Source organism: Tiliqua scincoides, chromosome 2 (genome assembly GCF_035046505.1).
Source record: "Tiliqua scincoides isolate rTilSci1 chromosome 2, rTilSci1.hap2, whole genome shotgun sequence".
NCBI classification, from domain to species: Eukaryota; Metazoa; Chordata; class Lepidosauria; order Squamata; family Scincidae; genus Tiliqua; species Tiliqua scincoides.
This window is the reverse complement of record NC_089822.1, coordinates 248679229-248700167: the sequence shown is the minus strand read 5'-3', so window position 1 is coordinate 248700167 and position 20939 is coordinate 248679229. Positions and strand designations below refer to the sequence as shown.

Here is a 20939-nt window from a genome sequence, read left to right as displayed (position 1 = left end):
TCTTCTGAGTAGACACGCGCAGGCTTGGGCTCCAAGTCCCTTTGCGGCTGCACCCATGTGCGTGCCTGTCTCTGTGCGCGCACACCGCAGCCAGCCCCTGCTGGCCTGAGCGGCCCTGGGCTGGGACCACCCGGGGGTCGGGCACCCCGGGCTTGGCTGCGCCCGCAGATGACCCCCACCCTCCCTGCCCCCGCTCACCTCGCTGTCGCGGTGGTCGAGGCGCAGCTCGTAGTCGGGCAGGATGTCCCTGCGGTTGTTGACGTCCTCCAGGGCCATCTGGGCGGAGGGCAGGCAGGCCTGGCCCCCGGGCCAGCCGCCGGTCATGGGGAAGAGCGCGCCGATGTGCAGCCTCTTCTTGCCTGCGCCCAGCGGGGGAGAGAGCAGGAGCCAGCCGGTGAGCAGCAGCAGGGCCGCCTGCGGGCCGGGCAGGGCCATGGTGGCCGCCTGCGGGCCGGGGGTCAGGGGCGGCGGCGGCGCGGGCCGGGGCGCGCGGCTGCACTGCGCGGCGCGGGGGGCGGCGAGGGCGCCGGAGCGGGCTCCTCCATGGCGCTGCTGCTGCTGCTGCTGCTGCTGCCCGGCGTCGGTGCTGCAGTGAGCGGGCGCGCGGGCGGGCGGCAGCCGCGAGGGGAGGGAGCGGAGGAGGGGCGCGGGCTGATGTCAGCGCCGACTGGCGGCGGGCGCTGGGGGAATGGCCATGAGACCCGGGGGGAGTGGGACAGCCCGGGGGTGGAGGGGCAGGAGGGGTGCTGGAGAGCCAGGGGGCGGAGGGGGGGCCATGGGCGGTGGGGCTGGAGAGAGCTGGGTGGAGCAGACCCCGGCACAGAAGGGCATGGAGGGGTGCAGAATGGGGGGGGGGTGGATGAGAAAAGGGAAGCAGGGGGTGGGTGCGGGGTGGGAGGCAGCCTGGGGTGGTGGAGAAAGAGATGGAGAAGCAGTAGTGGTGAAGAGCGGGGGAGAGGATGGTGAATGTATGTATTCATACACACACACACACACACACACACACACACACATATAAGACAGAAAATCCTTTTTCATTTACTTTGCTATGTAAATTACTTTGTGAACTTTTTTGGTTGAAAAATGGTGTGTGTGTGTATACACACACACACACTATTTTTCTACCAAAAAAGTTGGTTGAATACCGGGCTGTATACACACACACACACACACATACATGTATGTTGTTGGCAACTGTTGGCAACCTTCAGTCTCGAAAGACTCTGGTATCGCGCTCTGAAAGGTGGTTCTGGAACAGCTTCTAGTGTGGCTGAAAAGGCCAATCCGGGAGTGACAATCCCTTCCACACCGGGAGCAAGTGCAGTCTGTCCCTGGTCTGTCTCCCTGGCTATGGGCCTTCCTTCTTTGCCTCTTTGCCTCAGACTGTTGGCCAAGTGTCTCTTCAAACTGGGAAAGGCCATGCTGCACAGCCTGCCTCCAAGCGGGCCGCTCAGAGGCCAGGGTTTCCCACCTGTCCACTCCTAAGGAGGTCCACTCCTAAGGCCTTCAGATCCTTCTTGCAGATGTCCTTGTACCGCAGCTGTGGTTTTACCTGTAGGGCGCTTTCCTTGCACAAGTTCTCCATAGAGGAGATCCTTTGGGATCCACCATCACCCATTCTCACAACATGACCAAGCCAACGCAGGCGTCTCTGTTTCAGCAGTGCATACATGCTAGGGATTCCAGCTCGTTCCAGGACTGTGTTGTTTGGAACTTTGTCCTGCCAGGTGATGCCGAGGATGTGTCGGAGGCAGCGCATGTGGAAAGCATTCAGTTTCCTCTCCTGTTGTGAGCGAAGAGTCCATGACCCGCTGCAGTACAGAAGTGTACTCAGGACGCAAGCTCTGTAGACCTGGATCTTGGTGTGTTCCGTCAGCTTCTTGTTGGACCAGACTCTCTTTGTGAGTCTGGAAAACGTGGTAGCTGCTTTACCGATGCACTTGTTTAGCTCGGTATCGAGAGAATGAGTGTTGGAGATCGTTGAGCCAAGGTACACAAAGTCATGGACAACCTCCAGTTCATGTGCAGAGATTGTAATGCAGGGAGGTGAGTCCACATCCTGAACCATGACCTGTGTTTTCTTCAGGCTGATTGTCAGTCCAAAATCTTGGCAGGCCTTGCTAAAACAATCCATGAGCTGCTGGAGATCTTTGGCAGAGTGGGTAGTGACAGCTGCATTGTCGGCACGCAGACATTTCAGCTGGACTTTGGACTTTGCTGGACTTTGGACTCAGCTGGACTTTGGACTTTGGACATGTATGTATGTGTGTGTATATGTATATATATGTAAATACATATACACACATACACGCATATATACATGTACATACATATACATACATACCCATACGTACATGCACATATACATACATACATACATACATACATACATACATACATACATACATACATACATATGCACACACCATTTTTTAACAAAAAAAGTTCACGAAGTATTTTACATAGCAAAGTAAATTTAAAAAGGATTTTCTGTCTTCAAGAGGCTCACAATCTTAAAACCACACACACACACACACACACACACACAGGAGAGCCAGTGGATCTCATGGGGTGCTGAGATGAATATGGAAGAGCAGAGATCGAAACACCAGAGAAGTGGCTGGTGGGGACAGATGATAGGATGGAGAATGAGACAGGGGCATGATGGGAGTAGGGGAAGGCCAGAGGATGTGGGGAGATGGAAGAAAATGGGCAATGAATTGAAATATGGTGGAAGAGGGAAAGAAGTATTAAAAAGAGGAAAATATGTTTTAGAAGCTGGCATGGAGAGTCAGGAGGAAGGAAAATAGATGGGGGCATATAGAGGATGTGGCAGAAGCCTAAAGATTGGGGGGGGGGCAGATGGACAGAAAAGGAAGAACAGGGAAAAGGGGGGAGAACTGAAGATGGATGGAAGGGTAGAGAAGGGGCTGATGGTGAAGACTGGGGGACAGAGGTGGTGAAGGCAGGGAGCCTGGGAAAGATGGAGAAATACAGGCAGGGCAGGAGAAGAGATGAAGGACAGGACGATCAAATAGGGCTAATGTGGAAATGCAGAAGGAGGAAAGAAGTGATAGCAATTGGGTGAGAAGGAAGACGGGCGAAAAAGTGATGAAGAGAGATGAAAAAGGACCAGGACTGGGGAGATGAGGAAAGACAGTGGTGGGGAAAGAAACAGGCAGAGGGGCACACACAGTACGGGAGGGGGGAGCAGAAAGAGGAAGGCTGGAGAGCAGGTGGAGAGAAAGGGCAATAAATCCCAACCCACGTGCAGAGGGAACTAAATCTGGAACGTGCACTGAACATCATCAAACTCCAAGCTGACCAAAGAAAACTTTTCTCTTGTATGATTTCAGAAGCAGATAAAGCGCATGAAAATGAGATGAATCCAGTTGTTTTGAAGTACATTAATTCAATTCCCTGTTCTGGGGAGAGGGGATTTCTGACCTAGTGGCGATGCACTGGGAGTGAAAGATTCCTGGATTTGCTAGAGCCTAGCTGTTGAGAATGATGATGTGTGTGTTTTTTGGGGGATGCAGTGAGACAAGTCCTCGGCTCTTTTCCCAGCTCTGAGAAATGGGGGGAGGAGGTGGTGTGTATTGCCAGCTCCCCTCCCTGCTGGTTGCTGACATTTTCCTGGCACTGAAACATGCGGAGGTGGCTGGGAAAGGAACGGAAACAGAAAAAGGAATAAAGAGCTTCCCTGCAGATCGATGCACTTTCACCAGCCAACCGCCAGCACTCACCCCCTGCAGGGAAACTGAGGCTTAGTGAGAGGAAAGGGCATGCAAATCCCTACCCATATGCATGGAAGTAGAAATTAGTAACCTGGGAATGTTGGTTTCCCGTACCTGCCTGCTATAGGCCCCTGGACCAGGGGTCGGCAATGTATGGGCTGCAGGCCAGATTCAGCCAATCACTCACGGTCATCTGGTGTAGCACAGGGACTCCATGAACCTGGGCAGGTGGCTCTACAGTTTGATGTCCATTGTGCAGCAAAGTGGGTGGGAGGCACACCTCCCAAGCTGAGCTCCATGTAGCTGCTTCTGGGAGCTTAGCAACCCAGAAGTTTGGCAATGGTGTGATGATGTTATCGCCAAACTTCTGGCACCTTTGCCTGAAAAGGTTGCCGATCCCTGCCCTAGACCCTAATCTTTCAGAGAGTTAGATGGAAACTGGAGCGCTGGACTTCTAGGCCCTTGACTTGAAAGGATGAGATCCCATTAGAACTGAAGAACTGTAACCTGTATTACCCACCCTATTAGGCACTACTGTCCTGTCAAAGCTCTCAGAAAGACAAGGTCTCACATACACTCAGGAGAAGAACACAGTGGGCATTCTATTCTAACTAGATGGATTTGAGGAGGACTGGCGATGGGCACTTGGGAGCTAGTCAAACTTGTCCCTCCAGAGAACTTACTTAAAGCATATCCACAGACCTGAATCTACAGTCTACTCCTCCCTCCTTTCAAAAGGTCGCACCTGAACTTTCAGTCATAGGCCATTCTGAGGACCGCTTTTTGGACCACAGAAAGGAGACGGACAGAACGTGATGCTCCTTAAGCAATTATCTAATGTTCTACTGTGTCTCCAGATCAGGACCTGGAAACAATAGCAAGAGTCCTAATGAATCTTATTTGGCCTTGCCTCCCACCCACCCCCCCATCCACAACAACCCATGATTCATTTCAGATATGACCACCATGATAGTGGTGGTCATATCTGAAATCGAGAGAAAGAGTGTCGGAGATCGTTGAGCCAAGGTACACAAAGTCATGGACAACCTCCAGTTCATGCGCAGAGATTGTAATGCAGGGAGGTGAGTCCACATCCTGAACCATGACCTGTGTTTTCTTCAGGCTGATTATCAGTCCAAAATCTTGGCAGGCCTTGCTAAAATGATCCATGAGCTGCTGGAGATCTTTGGCAGAGTGGGAAGCCCTGGCCTCTGAGCGGCCCGCTTGGAGGCAGGCTGTGCAGCATGGCCTCTCCCAGTTTGAAGAGACACTTGGCCAACAGTCTGAGGCAAAGAGGCAAAGAAGGAAGGCCCATAGCCAGGGGGACAGACCAGGGACAGACTGCACTTGCTCCCGGTGTGGAAGGGATTGTCACTCCCGAATTGGCCTTTTCAGCCACACTAGACGCTGTTCCAGAACCACCATTCAGAGCGCGATACCATAGTCTTTCCAGACTGAAGGTTGCCAACATGCATGTATCTGAAATGAAGGATTGTTTCTGGGACCCACCCTCACCTATTCCCAGGAAAGTGCTCCCAGTTCTTTTCTAGCATTAGGGTAGCCACACAGGTAGGTTGCCACCCAGAAGCCGAGGACTTCCCCATACCTGTTCCCTCTCTGGTCTTGTGCCTACATGTTCACTTATACATATAAGGCTGCATTTTACTGAGTCAGATCATTGGTTGGTCCATCTTGGTGGGAACCATTGGTACAAACTAGCTCCAGTTCAATTCCAATCAGCTCCAAACTAGCTCCAGTTCTGCTAGCTAGTAGAACTAACTCCAGTTCGAAACTAGCTCCAGTTATAATCCAGTTCCAAACTAGCTCCAGTTGCCTTCCAGTCAGGCAAGATTTCTGACAGGGGTCTTTCTCAGCCCTATCTGATGATTTCAGGGACTGAATCCAGGATCTCCTGTATGCCACAAAGTTGCTTTGCCACTGAGTTACAGCTCCTCCATGGACGTGATTAACCTGAAGTCTTGTTCACTGCAGCAGGTGAATCAGTCAAGGCAGGGGCTGTCACTCAGTGGCAGAGCACACCAAAAGAACCAGGGGAGAAACAGAGCTGCCTTCTTTCCTGCAGAAGTGGGTGATTTCATTTTGTGCTAGAGTTGCAAGACGCCAACTCTGCTCATCACGTAGAGTCTTCAAATGGTGTCATAAGGCCGGCCCCCAAAGACATATACAAATGCATATTGAGGGGAGTGGATGGGCAGGATGGGACTGTCCAATTCCCAAGTGCAAAAAAAACCAGACAGTGCTTACTCATTCCTGCCTGAGGATGATGACAACTCAAAGGCAAAGTCATTTGACCCATGGTGTGCTTTCAAGTCCCAAGGGAAGGACTCCGGAGAAGCAAATAGCCCATTAGAAAAGGGTGACTTCATCAGATTGGTTTTCCACATCTTTCCTCCTAAAGAACAGGAGGTTGGCCTGTTGCTTGCTGGCCTAGTCAAGGCATGGCTTGAAAACTGCATAAGGAAAGAACAAGAAGGAAGCGAGAGCCTTTCCTTGCAATGGCCTTGGGGATGCTCATCTCACACTAAGAAGTTTGGCTATAAGGCAATGGATGCTGCTCCACCTAACTAGAGGCGTTTGCTTGTTTTGATAGAGGCGATACTTATAATAATCCCAGAGAGTTCAATGCCTGGTGAAATGTTTGCTCACAAGGCAACAAGGCCTATTTGTTCAGGCTCTGGAGCTCAACAGTCTGAGTACACATTTATATTGCCAGGGGAGCACTGCCACCACTGTGACCAAAAACAGCTTCCCCATGGTCAGTCATCTCTGTACCACCATCGGTTTGCAAGTCTTCATACTCCCACCAGTGGCTGCTTAGAACATGAAGTGGGGACAGGGAGATCCACAATGAGTCTGGGCTTTGGCCCAGACTGGGAATGCTTGCCACTGTACAGCAAGTACTGAGGCTCAACTAGGGTCGAGCCTGAGGGTACCTGCCTTGGGCACTGTGCCAAGGTGGGCACATGACTGCCCCTCAGACTCTGCCCTAGTTACAGAGGGGATGCTAGCAGCTTCATGCCCTGTTCTTTCTCCTTCAAAGGGGAGCCTCCACAGGAGAAGGAAAAGGGGGTGCGAAACCACCTCAGCAAGCACCACCTCCTCTGGGGAGAACTTGGTGGTGATGTCACAATGTCATGTGAGGTTGTGATATCACTGCCCCAGCCACTGAGGCAGTGCATTATGCCTAAGTTGTAGCCTGTACATTTGGGCTATGTGTGGTATGTGTGGGTTTCTAATTATAAATTTATAAATATAAATATATATTGTTATAATTATAACAGTAACCAAGTTATAATTGGTCTTGATGGTCCTATAATTCCAATCACGCTAAAGTGATTGAAAGAGAGAAAAAATATTCCATAGTCAAGAGAGTGCTACAGAGGAACATTGTCTGCCTGCCTGTCCTAACAAGAATCGATCAATCTGTTGTATGTGCAGAAGAATCAGATGATCTGGTATAACCAAAAGGTCAGAACCTACAAAGTACAGGTGCAGATCCTGGTCTTTAGTAGCCTCTGGTTAAAAAAAAAAAGAGAGAGAGAGAATATTACTGGCTGCAGGGAAGGGACTTTTACTTTTCCAGCTTTTTAATTGTGGCTGCAGATATCAGATTTACTATGTCAAAAAAGGGAACAGCATCAGAGGATGGAAAGCACAAAAGAAGAACCTCAGACTCATACTGAATACGAAGAGAGTTGTCTTGGGACTCTTACAGTTCTAAGGGCACAATCCTAACCAGGTCTACCCAGAAGTAAGTCCTATTTTGTTCAATGGGGCTTAACGGGAAAATGTGGTTAGGACTGCAGCCTAAGGCAGTGATTTTCCACTGGTGTGCCGTAAAATGACCAGTGCAGGCATTTGGAGTAGGAGCAGTTGAAAATTGCTGAAAAAACAGTTCTGGGTTCTGTGTCTCTGTTTCAAGGGTAAGGAGGAAGAGGGACAGACAATTCGTCTGTCAGTTGCCCTAGGATCAGTGCCGCAGAACCTGGAAGAGTCTCCGAGAAGCCGGGCATCACAAGAGGTGAAGGCCGTAGAGTAGACCATAGAGGTCTGTGTGCCTTGAGAAGAAAAACATTGGAAATCACTGCTCTAAGGTGTCGCCATTGCTATCCCGCCTGCTCCTTCTCCAGCTGGGATCAGGTCACTCCCCCCTCACAGGCGAACCACCAACTGTGCTGTGAGCAGGAAGAGGAGAAAAAAAGAATCCATCAAGGTGGAAAGAAACCCACCCGGAACACTTTTAATGTTTTAACGATTTGCTATTTTTGTGGATTTTATGTCAGGCTCTCTCTGGGTCCTGGGAGCCTTGTTGGCTGAAGAGCTGGGTACAAATGCTTCAAATAAAATTAGAAATCCTAAAGAAAGATTCCAAAAAGAACGTTTGACTCCATTACTCCTGGGGTAAGGTTGCCACTTTACAACATGACAAATGAAAGGCATTCCAGCCCTTCACCAACTGCATCAGGAAAGCAAGGATGTCAGGCAGCTGCTTTCTCCCCAAGTAAGTCAGCTCCAGGGTATAAGAGGCAGATTCATATGGGGGGGGGGGAGGCAGATTTATATGAACCTAAAACATTATCTCATGAGAAGGCAGGACTCTTTAGAAAAGACCCTGATGCTTTGAAAAATTGAAGGCAAAAGGAGAAGGTGACAGCAGAGGATGAGATGGTTAGATAGTGTCACCAAGACAATGAACATGAATTTGGACAATCTCCGGAAGTTAGTGATAGGCAGGGAGGCCTGGCATGCTGTGGTCCATGGGGTCATGAAGAGTTGGACACGACTTAATGACTGGACAACAAAAACATTTTTTTTGCCTTCCAGACATTGCCTGAGCACTTTCAAGCATATATTTACAGTCACAGGGACTAGAAACTTGTTCTAAAAACTGAGATTTGCCGAAAGCTGAATTGTGAACATGCCAAATATCAGAGATCCTCAAGATTTTCCGAATTAATGGCAGGAAGGATTGAAGAGGAGCCGGATCACAAGCCACTCCAATCCAACTGAGCTTGATTAGGCTCATCTAAAACGATCAATGAAGAATACCTCAGATTCATTGCTCTGATATGATGCTTGGGGTCCATAATGAGGATAGTAGGGCATGAGGATGTGCCACCTGGGAACTCCTGCTCCTGGATGTTACAAACAAGATTTCTGTCAAGGTGCTGATGGACAAAGATCCAGCCAGTCTTCCCAAGGCTACTCAGATGATGACTCACAGCCAGCAGGCATAGGATTTGTAATTTCCCCAGCCAGTTTGTGGCAGAGGAGAGGAGGGAACAAACAGCACTTCAGAGAGACCAAGGCCAGAAAGCTTCCAGCCTGCGAGCTGAGCAAGGAGCCTGTCTCATCTTGACAGCATATCAATGTTTACCCTTAGGGGAAAGAACAGAGGCAGTCACATCCCCGCCACAAGCCTCAGACTTGGAAGTGACAGGGAGACCAGGTGTGCATGCAAATCGGACTTCATGACAATGCTGACCACATAAGTGATGCTGCACCAAAAAGCGCCAGTGATCAAGAATTCCAGGCAGGTGTGCCCCACATTCAGAAGAAAATGGACACTGCCCTTGGAAGCAACAGGTGAGACATGTGGAGAGGGGGGGAGGGTGCAGCTCCCCCTGGATATGTCAGAACCCAAAGCAGTCTGGCTGACAGAGTAACTTGACTTGCATACGTAGCAGAAAGAAAGGTGCAAAATCATCAGGATCATCTCAGCTTCCGGCATTATAAAATGATGGATTTTTCAAAAAAAATATTTCAAAACAAGGGCAGTCAGAACAGTATGAAAAGCTAAGCGTGGGTTTAAAGAGGCGTCAGGGCTCTGATTTGCATGGCTGGGAGACAATGTGGTGTAGTGTCAGCCTTTGATTGGGGAGATGGGGTTCAGATCTCGGCCTTCAGCCAGTCACTCACCCTGACCTACCTATTCGGCTTGTGGTGAGGATCAAATGGGGGAGGGGGAATTGGGGACGGGACAGAGCCATATATGCTGCCCTGAGCTTTCTGGAGGAGAAATATAAATAAATGTTTCATTTTCTAACTCTGCACACATTATCTTGGACATTAATCTAGATGTCTGAGAGCTGGCTGTGATTACTCAGCTTTTTTTTGGGGGGGGGGGGCTCTCTGTATGTGCCCAGAGATGCTCTTTGGTATGTTTCATATTCCAGGCATGAGCCCTGGCATTCAAAAGCAGACGGAGTGACTTAACTCTTGTTGAAAGCTGTTCAGAAGTGTGCGCCAACCTTAGTTCCCCTGGAACAGACGACTCGCAGGTCTCAGAATTTCCTAGACCTGCTGTCTTAAAATTTTCTTCTGAAGGGAAGTGATGAAGATGAAAGTGTACCTGATGTGTATGGGGTGCACTAGAACTAGAAAAGCCAGGGAGCAAACACTTAGAAGACGAGAGATGGATGCCTTCAAAATAACCAGTGGCAACTTCTCCTGCAGTCATGGGGGGTGGGGTGTCTAGGCTGCCAGCACCACCCTCCTTGGCTCTTTCAGTCTCTCAAGTGTTTGCTTGTCTAACAGTGCAATCCCAGACAGATCTATTTGGAAGTCCCGTTACTTTCAAGGGGGCTTTCAGAAAAGTATATAGACTAGAGGATTGCCACCTAATTCTTGATTTGTCCATGAAAGCAACCTTTTGTTAAATTCCCAGACAAGGCTATTCCCCAGGAAAGATGGACAATACTTAACAAAGTGTTGGCTCAGTTCCGGGGTTTGCAGCCCAATTCTATGTATGTCTCCTCAGTAGCAAGGTCCATTGAGTTCAATGGGATCTACTCTCAGGTAAGTGCATGTGTGTTTGCAGCCTTAGTTCCCAGACAAGCCAATGCCTCTGGGGGAGGAGGGGCCTTTTGTTACACCTTTTGTGAGGGATCTGAAGGCCTTAGGAGTGGACCTCAACAAGTGGGAAACCCTGGCCTCTGAGCGGCCCGCTTGGAGGCAGGCTGTGCAGCATGGCCTTTCCCAGTTTGAAGAGACACTTGGCCAACAGTCTGAGGGTAAGAGGCAAAGAAGGAAGGCCCATAGCCAGGGAGACAGGCCAGGGACAGACTGCACTTGCTCCCGGTGTGGAAGGGATTGTCACTCCCGAATTGGCCTTTTCAGCCACACTAGACGCTGTGCCAGAACCACCTTTCAGAGCGCGATACCATAGTCTTTCGAGACTGAAGGTTGCCAACTAACTGTAGCCCAGTAGTGAAACATATACATGGCACACCTAAGATCCCGTTTTCTGGAACTCCACTGAAAATGATTTCAGGTGGCAGGACTAGGAAAGACCCCTCTCTGCCAGAGACTCAGGAGAGTTGCTTCAGACAGTGCAGGGCTACCTGGACCAATGGTCTAACTCAGTATCAGGCAGTCTGCACAAGTCCCTTGCTGGCATGCATCTAGAGATTCACAGGGAGGCCTTGGAAAAGAAATATGGTTTAAAAATGTCCAGTGGCCTTATAATAGAAGAAAAATTTCACAAGGACTTTGTTCAGAGGTGAAACTACACAGCACCCCATAACGTATGGGTCATAATGTGGGGGTTTGATCCTTCACATGGGAGGCAGCCTCTACACCTTTCCTGTGGTATTGGAGAGAATTCCAGCAAGTTCAGCTGTTCTGTTCCTGCAAGGACAAACAGAATGTGCCAATTTTCCTTCTGTGCAGCCAGAAGGTGCGGGTCAGCCTCGTGTTGCAGGGTTATGCTCGTGCTATGGCCTTTCCATCTGAATGGTGGCTTTGGTTTGTACCTTAGAAGGAAGGGCCAATTGAAACAACCCACAATAGAAAAAATAGAGTTTTTCCTAGAGTCTTCACACAGCCTCCCCGCATTCAGAAATCAAGCATGCCAAGGACCAGGGTTCAGTCTAGCATTTTCCCTGATATATTGTTTTGGAATGTGCAAGAAGTTTTGTGTTGTTGTTGTTTTTTTGCCTTGAGGAGATATTCAAATATGCAGCCCGCCTACCCCCAATATCACCTGAAGTGGAACTCGGCAGGAACAGTTTCATCACTGGTTCCTGCTGATGGAAAGAGTTATCTTCCATTTCCTTCAATACCTCACAAACTGGTTTTCAGGAGATACTGAATGCAATCAAAAATGGCAGACTATTAATCACTAAAAAAAAAATCCTTTCATGGCTCTGTTTTCTTCTGTGAGTTTTGACTGGAACAAGAGAACCCATGACAAACCTGGATCCCTAAGAAAGGGAAGCACATTTAGTACATATGGCCGTGCCCCAACCTCCTTAGACACCTGCCAGCTCCAATCCTTGCCTGTGATCTCTGCCACTATCCTAACTTGCCACTCTTGCTTGGGCTCTGAGCTGCATGTCGTTCCAGCCTGAGGATGTAGGTCAGTCTGGGATTAGAGAGGAATACTTCTGTATGTTTTTTCCATGTGATGCTAACGCACCTCCCAGCAGAGCCCTGGGTCATAGAATGAGTATCTATCAACCGGGGTCAGGATCTGAGACAGATCAACAGCCTGACATCTATGTAGAACTTTAGCAGTGGCCTAAGCTGGCTACCAGGATGGGGGGATGCCCTCATTCATTATACCCTAGTTGGAGGGGGGACTCCAAGATTCAGCGGGATGGAGAGATGAAGATGAGACAGATTGTAGGTGTGACAGAGCAGGGATGAAGGCAAATAGAAAAGCAACTCACCTGGTACCCTAGGAGTGGATGAGCGCCACACTGTGAAAAGGGACAGGAAGAGAAAGTTATTAGCCCCAGGAAAGAGGAAAGAAGATATGTGTCCCCCCCCCAATGGAACACTTTGGGCACAATCCTAACCCATTATGTCAATACTTTCCAGCACTGGCATAGCGGTGCCAGTGGGACATGTGCTGCATCCTGCAGTTGGGTGTCACTCACGGAGGCCTCCTCAAAGTAAGGGAATGTTTGTTCCCTTACCTCAGAGCTTCATTGCCCTTATGTCAGTGCTGGAAAACATTGACATAAGGGGTTAGGATTGTGCCCTTTGTAACTGCACATTGGCCTGCTTTGGACAAAAGGTACAACCACGTTTGAATAAACCATAATCTGTTTCTTATAAACCACAACTGGAACCACAGACACCATTGGTCTGGCTTCCCTTCCTCCTTCCTTGGAGGAACTCAGTCACTAATGTTGATTTAAAAACCTCCAGAACTTCAAGCCTTAATTGGTTTAATCAGATGATTAATCAACTCAAACATTTAGTGGATCAATCAATAAAGGCCAATTTTAATTGGTAAGGGCAAACCACATTGGTGAGGCTGAGAATTAAGTTCACGCTTCCTTCTGTTTGGAAGCTATATTGGTCCTAGGGTGCTGCTGTGATGGGAAGTGAAAAATAAAATATTTAAAGATGACCTTTCCTCCTGATAATGCATGGTAGCATTTGACTAGATTAAACCGGAACTTCTGTCACCCTTCCTTCAGTGTCTCATAGAGACACCTCTGTTGATAATATGCAACTTTTTATTTATTTAAAATGTTTATTTCCCCGGCCTCTGCAAAGCTCAAGGGGACTTCCAACAAAATGCAACAATAAAAATAGCACTAAGCAAATTAAAAACAGGAATCAATACAGATAATGAAATGGTTGGCAACCTTCAGTCTCGAAAGACTATGGTGTAAGCCTACAGCACCCGGTATTCCCAGGCGGTCTCCCATCCAAGTACTAACCCCGCCTGACCCTGCTTAGCTTCCGAGATCAGACGAGATCGGGCATGTGCAGGGTAACAGTTGCTATAATGGTACCAGCATCACAGGACCACAACAGCTATCCAGCAGCCACTGACTTTTTGGAAGTTGCTTTATATCCCTCTATGAAAGTGCAAGATCAGAGCAGCTGAAAAGCCTATTAGATAATAATAATAATAATAATAATAATAATAATAATAATAATAATAATAATAATACAGGTATTTATATACCGCCTTTCTTGGTCGTCAGATTTCTCCTCAGACTTTAATTCAAGGTGGTTTATATAGGCAGGCTATACTAAATCCCAATAGGGATTTTTACAGTTGAAGATTCTGTCTTTCAAGAACCACAACATTTCAGATGGATCTTTTATGATCTGGTATCACATTCTGGCCTCCATTTTCCTCCCACACAGGCTCCCACACAGCTGCCAAAGAGCAGGTGGAATAACTCGCCATAACTTGGCTAGGCTTGTCAGCTGCTTCAAGGTCTTGCTGTTCACGGTGCCGGTGGCCTTCGGATGTTATCTTCAGGCAAACGGAGGCTCTACCCTCTAGACCAGACCTCTTGCCCTGATCTGACCTCCTCCAGATGTGTCCAGTGCAGTTTGCTAGAAGGCCTGGGGTAAATCCATGCACTGTGTCCTCATGATTCCCTGCCCATCCCATGATCGTGCGTTGAGTACTACCACTAGTACTGAGGATTCTGGGAATAGCCTGATCAGAGGGGTCCACTGATGGATGTGGGCCCTTGACCAGTGCCTGACCTGGCCCACCCCTGACATTATTTGGGTGGATCACTTCATAGACTGGGAGCAATTGAGATAAAGACCCTGCTCTAATTAAAACCCAGGCTGCAGTGCTATTCATGCTCACCTGGCATGAGCTGCACTGAACACATTGAGGTGAGCTTCTCAGTAAACATGCATAAAATTGTGCTGTCAATCAATAGGCTAAAATGATAGATTATTAATCAACTAAAAAGTCTTAACCGACTCTAGAAACACCACTTCTCCATTAGTGCATATACTCAAGAGCTCTTGAATGGATTAGGGCTGAAAGGGATGTGACATGGGAGATCCCAGTGGAGCTGGGGAGGTTAACCTCAAAACCGCCCCCCCCCCATTTCTTGCATCTTGTAGCAGGAGTAATACATGCACGATACAAGTAGCTGCATCTTTTCTGCTGCATGGCTTAAAAAGTATCTGGGATGAAGGGATAAAATGAGGTGTGTGACCCAGAAAAGAGCAAAGAGAAACTAACAACCCAATCCTACCTACATCCCCATGTGGCTTCCACTGCATCCCACAGGGGACTTTTGGCTGCTGGAAATCTCCTTGGGGTAAGGGAACATATATCCCCCTGTTCCAAGGTAAGCCCCAGCAGCTGTTATGGTGCAACACACGGACCTGTACCAGCGAATCCACCAGCTGGCGCAAATCCACGTTGTCCCGTACAGGCAGATCAGCCTGGGAAGGGGTTTTTGATTCAGCATGGTTGGCAACCTTCAGTCTTGCCAAGACTATGGTATAAGCCTACAGCACCCGGTATTCCCAGGCGGTCTCCCATCCAAGTACTAACCAGGCCTGACCCTGCTTAGCTTCCAAGATCAGACGAGATTGGGCATGTGCAGGGTAACCATGCATCTCTGCCTATCTTCTCCGATTTCTATGCCCTTCCTGCCCTCCACCTGCCCGGTTCCACCCCCTACATCAGCTTTACCTGCTTTGGCAGGCCTCCCAACGTCTGCTGGTGTATGTGGGGAAGCTCTGGCCTTCCCGCTGGTACACCTGCTCTCATGCTGCCGCAGAGCACTTTATGGCTGTTTTGCAGCAACCTGCACCGACAGAACATGTGCTCCGCTAGCACATCCTAGACAGGATTGGATTAGCCCTCTCCCCAGCACTGTTAACCTAATAAACATCGTCTCTCCCCCACCCTACCCCTGGCTACTATAAAGTTCAAAATGATATTGGGAGAGCCAATCCCAGATCTTTTACAACAACCCTGTGTTACTCCTTGTGGTTTCAACCTCACACATTGCCCACTGCTTCTTTAGTGCAATCAAGGTGACTACCGAATGGCAAAAGGGTGAGACTTTCTTTCCCCTATTATTTCCATAGATGCCGAAAGGTTCATTCTTACAACCCTCTGTTTACTCATGTCATTCACTCCAGAATTACCTATCTGGAATGTCTTTAATGTTCTCTGAAAGAAATATCACTTCACCGTACAAATTTTCACCGGCACACAGGTTGGAGAGCCAGAGTACATGATGCACAACCGAGCATCAATATGGCTGACACAGTGTCAGCCCTGAATCTCACACTGACAGTAGTGCCATACTCTATGTTCCTTTTCTGGAAACCCCTGCTGAAGTCACATATCCATGCATCCGCTTCTGAAAAAGCTCCCATTGCCCACGAGAAGAATCTTCTGTTCCCAACACAGCCCTCCAGCTACCTGGGTGCCAGGTTTTGTTTCCCCCACCACCACTATTCTGCCTTGTGACTTACATTCACAGACAGGCTTGGAGGAGCTCCAGCGGCCCGCTTTGGTGCAGTTGCTGCGGGCACTCCCCACCAGGTGAAAGCCAGGATTGCAGCGATATTCCACCCAGGTACCCTCAACAGGCACCCGCTCTATGGCCCGGACATGCGCTTGCCCATTCTCCAGGCTCAGGTGCATCTTGGGACACGTGCGTACTGTGAGGGAAAGGAACAGAGCATTCGTGTAGGAAACATAACTACATATTCTTGTCTGCAGTTTGGCTTGCTTACTTGAGCCACCTGGAGGCATTTGTTCTGAAGTGACTTTCTGCAGTCTACCTGCACTCTGCTTGCAGCCCATTGTGATCTGGTTTGCAGAGGGTGACCTGCAGCAGGCAAAGGTGGATAGATACACCTGTCCTTGAGCAAATGAGGGCCAAACTAGACATGGCATTGATACTCTGTGATTGCCGCTCCCAGCATCTTTTTCTTTTATAAAGATTGTCCACAGCAGTGATTTTCAACCTTTTTCATCACACGGCACATTGACCAGGCATTAAAATTGTCAAGGCACACCACCAGGTTTTTGACAATTGATAAGGCACGCCATGCTGCCAGTGGGGGCTCACATCCCCCATTGGCCCGACTAATAAATGACCTTCTGTCAAATTCCTGTGGCACACCTGTGGACCACTCATGGCACAGTGGTTGAAAATGGCTGGTCTACAGGATCAGTTGATTTGGGTCAGGGTCACAATGTGGGAGAGGGGAGTCTAATCCTTCCTCATCTGCTGTGGCCCCAATTCCAACCACACACACCCAAGCTGCTGTTAACTGTGGAGAGAAACACTTGGAGTTGCAATGGGTCAAAGAGATAAGCCCCGCCCCGCGTGCCCCATTCTGTGAATGACTCTGATTGAAATTAAACACACACGGCTGCTGTTTGAGAAAGGAAAAGATGTCAGGTGTTCCAATGACCCAACACTTGGGTTACATCTAGTTCAACACTCTTTTGCCCAAGTATTGTAGTATCTACCCACCTCTGCCTACCACAGATCAACCTATGCTACTTTGGTCCAGAGTTGGACTTTTGATCCTTTCTGATGGGCAGATCTTTAGCAGCCTGGATGCATGGTTGATATACCTTTGGGTCAAGAAATTTAACCAACCTGCCCAATTCACACTGCTTATCAGTTTTGATCCTTGACTAGTATAGGTCTTAGACGGAAAGGCCTCAGGAACACTGAGTTAGGGAGATTCTAGACCAGTGATTTTCAACTGGGGTGCCACTGCACATTGGTTTGCCGTGGATTCGCAGGTGTGCTGCAGGGGTGTGGAGCAAAGCAGGTGAAAATCGCTGTGAAACTCTTCCGGGTTCTGTGGGGAAAAGTCGGCGGAGGAAGAGGAACAGAGAATTCATTGCTACAGACAGCTGCCCTAGAAACAAAGCTGCAGAACCTGGAAGAGTCTCCCGGAAGCTGGAAGTGACATCACAAGAGGCAAAAACCATAGAGATCAGTGTGCCATGAGAAGAAAAACATTGAAAATCGATATTTTAGACGTTCTGGACAATTCCCTGCTATAAATAGGTAACTTTCCCCCCTTGACAGGGCTGATATGTATTTAACAGCTGCAAGATAGGCGGCAACTGAACAAGTGAAGCATCTCTAAGTTGGGATGCGAAGCTGTACCTATTGAAGCTCTGCCTATCACATGGAGTTGCTTGTTTATAGGATTGCCACTCCTCACCTTTCAGTGCAAATGTCCTCAAGGCAGCTGACAACAGAGCTGATACAAGATCCAATGTAAACAACCCCAAAACAATAAAACCACAAGGATAAAAGCAGCAGCAAAAAAATCAGTTTAAAAGATGATGTTAAAGGAGGCAAGGAAAAAAACACTGCCCTGATGACTAAAAGCATAAGGAGCCTAGCCAAGATGTTAAATCTAGCTCATGTAGCAACCCTGGATGTGAAAGCTTTTTAAATCTTTGGCTAAACTGTCCCATTCCCCCCCAGATCCCTCTCTGGCAACCTTCCCGTCCAGACAAAGTTCCTTTGATCTGCCATCTGCCCTAATGGCGGATCAATAATCCCTCCCCATGACCCCTCACAGCCCATCCGACTCACAGCAGCGGCTCTCAACATCGCTGTCGGTCCAGGTGCCGTTGGGAAGGCACTTGCGCACCTTGGGCCCCACAATCTCGCGCTCGGGACGGCACACATATTCAATCTCATAGTCGAAGGGCAGGAAACGTGCGGTCTTCACCTGTTCGCGGGTCAAGCCTCGGTAGCGGATCCCACCGTCCCAAGGGGGGAAGATGAGCTTGCAGCCTGGATGGATAGAGAGGGAGGGAGGCAAGGTAAAGAACCACTTCTGTGTGATTTAAAAGCACCAGAGCTATGCCTGGTGGCACAGTCAGCATTCTAGAGGTCTGGCTTACTTATTGGTTGGCAACCTTCAGTCTCGAATGACTATGGTATAAGCCTACAGCACCTGGTATTCCCAAGCGGTCTCCCATCCAAGTACTAACCAGGCCTGACCCTGCTTAGCTTCCAGGATCAGACGAGATCGGGCATGTGCAGGGTAACAGTTGCTTACTTTTAATGTATAATATTTATAATGTATAATTATAATGTATAATATAAACACATTATAACCTTCCTTCCTTCAGGGCAGCATATGTGGTTCTGTCAGTAACAGGACCATTGCATCCTGCACAACTGTGCGTCCTTTGTGTTTTATTTGTGTCCTTTGGCAGCAACCGTTACCCTGCACGTGCCTGATCTCGTCTGATCTCGGAAGCTAAGCAAGGTCAGGCCTGGTTAGTGCTTGGATGCAAGGCTTATACCATAGTCTTTCGAGACTGAAGGTTGCCAACCATTTGCATCTTTTGTATTTTATTTTTAAGGTAGAATTAGAATTAGAAAGATAGAATTAGTGTTAGGATTGGGATAAAAGGCTTAGAATATATAACATGGGGTTAGTTGCCCAGTTATAGTGGGATGCAAATAACCAGAACACCAAACACACACACACACACACACACACACACACACACACACACACACACACAAGAGAGAGAGAGAGAGAGAGAGAGATGTGAATGTCCAGAAATTCCAATGACAGGAACGCATCGAACCAGGACACATTGTCCAAGATGCAAACATCCTCATACTGGTTCTGTTTCCCCCAAACATTGGGCTGGTTAGTCTGAGGAATGGTGACTGGTCCAGAATCATCCAATAAGCTTCATGGCTGAGGAGGATTTGAACCTGGGACTTCCCATAGGCCAACACTCTAAGCCAGTGTTTCTCAAACTGTGGATCGGGACCCACTAGGAGGGTTGCAAGCCAATTTTCAGGTGGATTCCCATTCATTTCAATATTTAATTTTTAATATGTTAGACTTGATGCTACCATGGCATGTGACTGCATTGGGGAAATGTTATGGACCTGTACTTTTACTAGGCAACTCTGTATATGCTTTTAACAATGATAATAAATGGGACTTACTCCTGGGAAAGTGTGGGTAGGATTTCAGTCTAGGATTGTTAAAAATTCTCCTGCTTGATGATGTCACTTCTGGTCATGACATCACTTCCAGTGGGACCCTGACAGATTCTCATTCTAAAAAGTGGGTCCTGGTGCTAAAAGTGTGAAAACCACTGCTCTAATCCTACCTTCTGAATGGGGTTAAAGCCTCCTGGGTGATCGTGGGTTGGGCCTGCCACCCCTTCTCTCTCATTCCCATCTCACAGGATGGTTGTGAGGTTAATGAGTGCAGGTATCCATCTATGTTACTATGAACTTTTTACAAGTGGGAAAATAATCCATCATCATTGATTTTCACACAGTCAGACAGATGTTATTAACTGGTTTGTTTTAGCCAGACGTTGAGTCCTTCCTAAGGACCTGGGATGCCTGAAATCGGAACTACTTTTTGTTGACAACTGCTTTTCATGTATCTAAAACGTCAATTTAAGACATCTCTGATGCATTTCGGTTATCTACTCCCCATAACCCTGTTCCAAAAAGCAATCAAAACAACTATAAACCAGTTTTAACAATTATGTTAATAGAGCACTTCAGAAATAATTAAGGATAAATGTAAAGGGTTGTGTGTGAGAAAGGGCTTCCAAAGCCAGCTCTTCTGAGTACACCCTTCCTTCACGCCCCCTGCCCTTGGAAACCTAGTAGGATTTCAGGATCAAGAGTGGCGTCTGATCCAGCACAAGGAGCTGCAGCTTGAAACAAAACCACAAGCAAACTTGGGTGAAGTGTATAGAAGTGCTTGTCGATGACTAAGGAGCTCCGTAGAACTTGGCTTATGCATGTCATAAGCCGTCCAGCTGGGAACATGAAACCACATGAGATACTGCTGATCACTGGCCCACCTGGAAAGGAGGATTTTCTCACACTCCTGCAACCAATTAGAAATTCAGGGAAGTGGGGAGAGGCCCAGCTCCTCCTCCCCAGCACATGAGCAGCTACACCAGACAGATGGTGGCTCCCTGTATAGATAGATGCCCACCAATTATGACTTGGTAAATTGCCATCTGTATCTACGCCCATAAATATACCAAGTTATTCTATTGCAGGGGTGCTGAATACGTCGATCCCGAGCTACCAGTCGATAGCAAGGCAAAATGAGTCGATCACAGGCTTCTCTCCCGTCCACACATCCCTAGGAGTGAGCCCCTGGAAGGCTTGTGAGCCCAGGGAGTGAGCCTAGGGGGGGAGCCCAGGGAGCCCAGGGAGTGAACACCTGGCAGGCTCCTCCCCGGGAGAGGAGCCGCTGGCAGGCTTCTCTCCCATCCACGCATCCCTGGGAGTGAACCCCATTGACTCTACTGGGGCTGACTTACCTTTCCCCTTTGTTTGCACTGGTATGTATGGAGATCTGCCCCTCCCCCCCAACTTCCATCTGTTGGTTCTGTGTGCAAGGGGTTTTGCACTGGTCTTGCTGTGATGTCTATACAGAGATCTTCCCTTC

General features: G+C 48.4%; 2 protein-coding genes and 3 pseudogenes across 2 annotated transcripts in view; all 5 read right to left on the bottom strand.

Annotated features, from left to right (window-relative positions):
* The window catches only part of LOC136641862 (gamma-aminobutyric acid type B receptor subunit 1-like), a 43246-nt gene extending 42769 nt beyond the window's left edge, over positions 1 to 477 (bottom strand). Inside the window, 1 exon segment of the mRNA XM_066617947.1 lies at positions 199 to 477. Coding sequence (XP_066474044.1) covers positions 199 to 435 — 237 coding nt within the window. The 5' untranslated portion in view covers positions 436 to 477.
* LOC136638987 (gamma-aminobutyric acid type B receptor subunit 1-like) overlaps positions 459 to 20939 on the bottom strand; it is a 33923-nt gene continuing 13442 nt past the window's right edge. The window contains exons 2-5 of the mRNA XM_066613012.1: positions 18074 to 18277; positions 15972 to 16160; positions 12431 to 12438; positions 459 to 680 (exon numbers count right to left, since the gene is read on the bottom strand). Coding sequence (XP_066469109.1) covers positions 459 to 680; positions 12431 to 12438; positions 15972 to 16160; positions 18074 to 18277 — 623 coding nt within the window. The remainder of the gene's footprint in view (positions 681 to 12430; positions 12439 to 15971; positions 16161 to 18073; positions 18278 to 20939) is intronic.
* Positions 13387 to 13506, bottom strand: LOC136643362 (5S ribosomal RNA; annotated as a pseudogene).
* LOC136642408 (5S ribosomal RNA) lies at positions 14988 to 15107 on the bottom strand (annotated as a pseudogene).
* On the bottom strand, positions 18429 to 18545 carry LOC136642869 (5S ribosomal RNA; annotated as a pseudogene).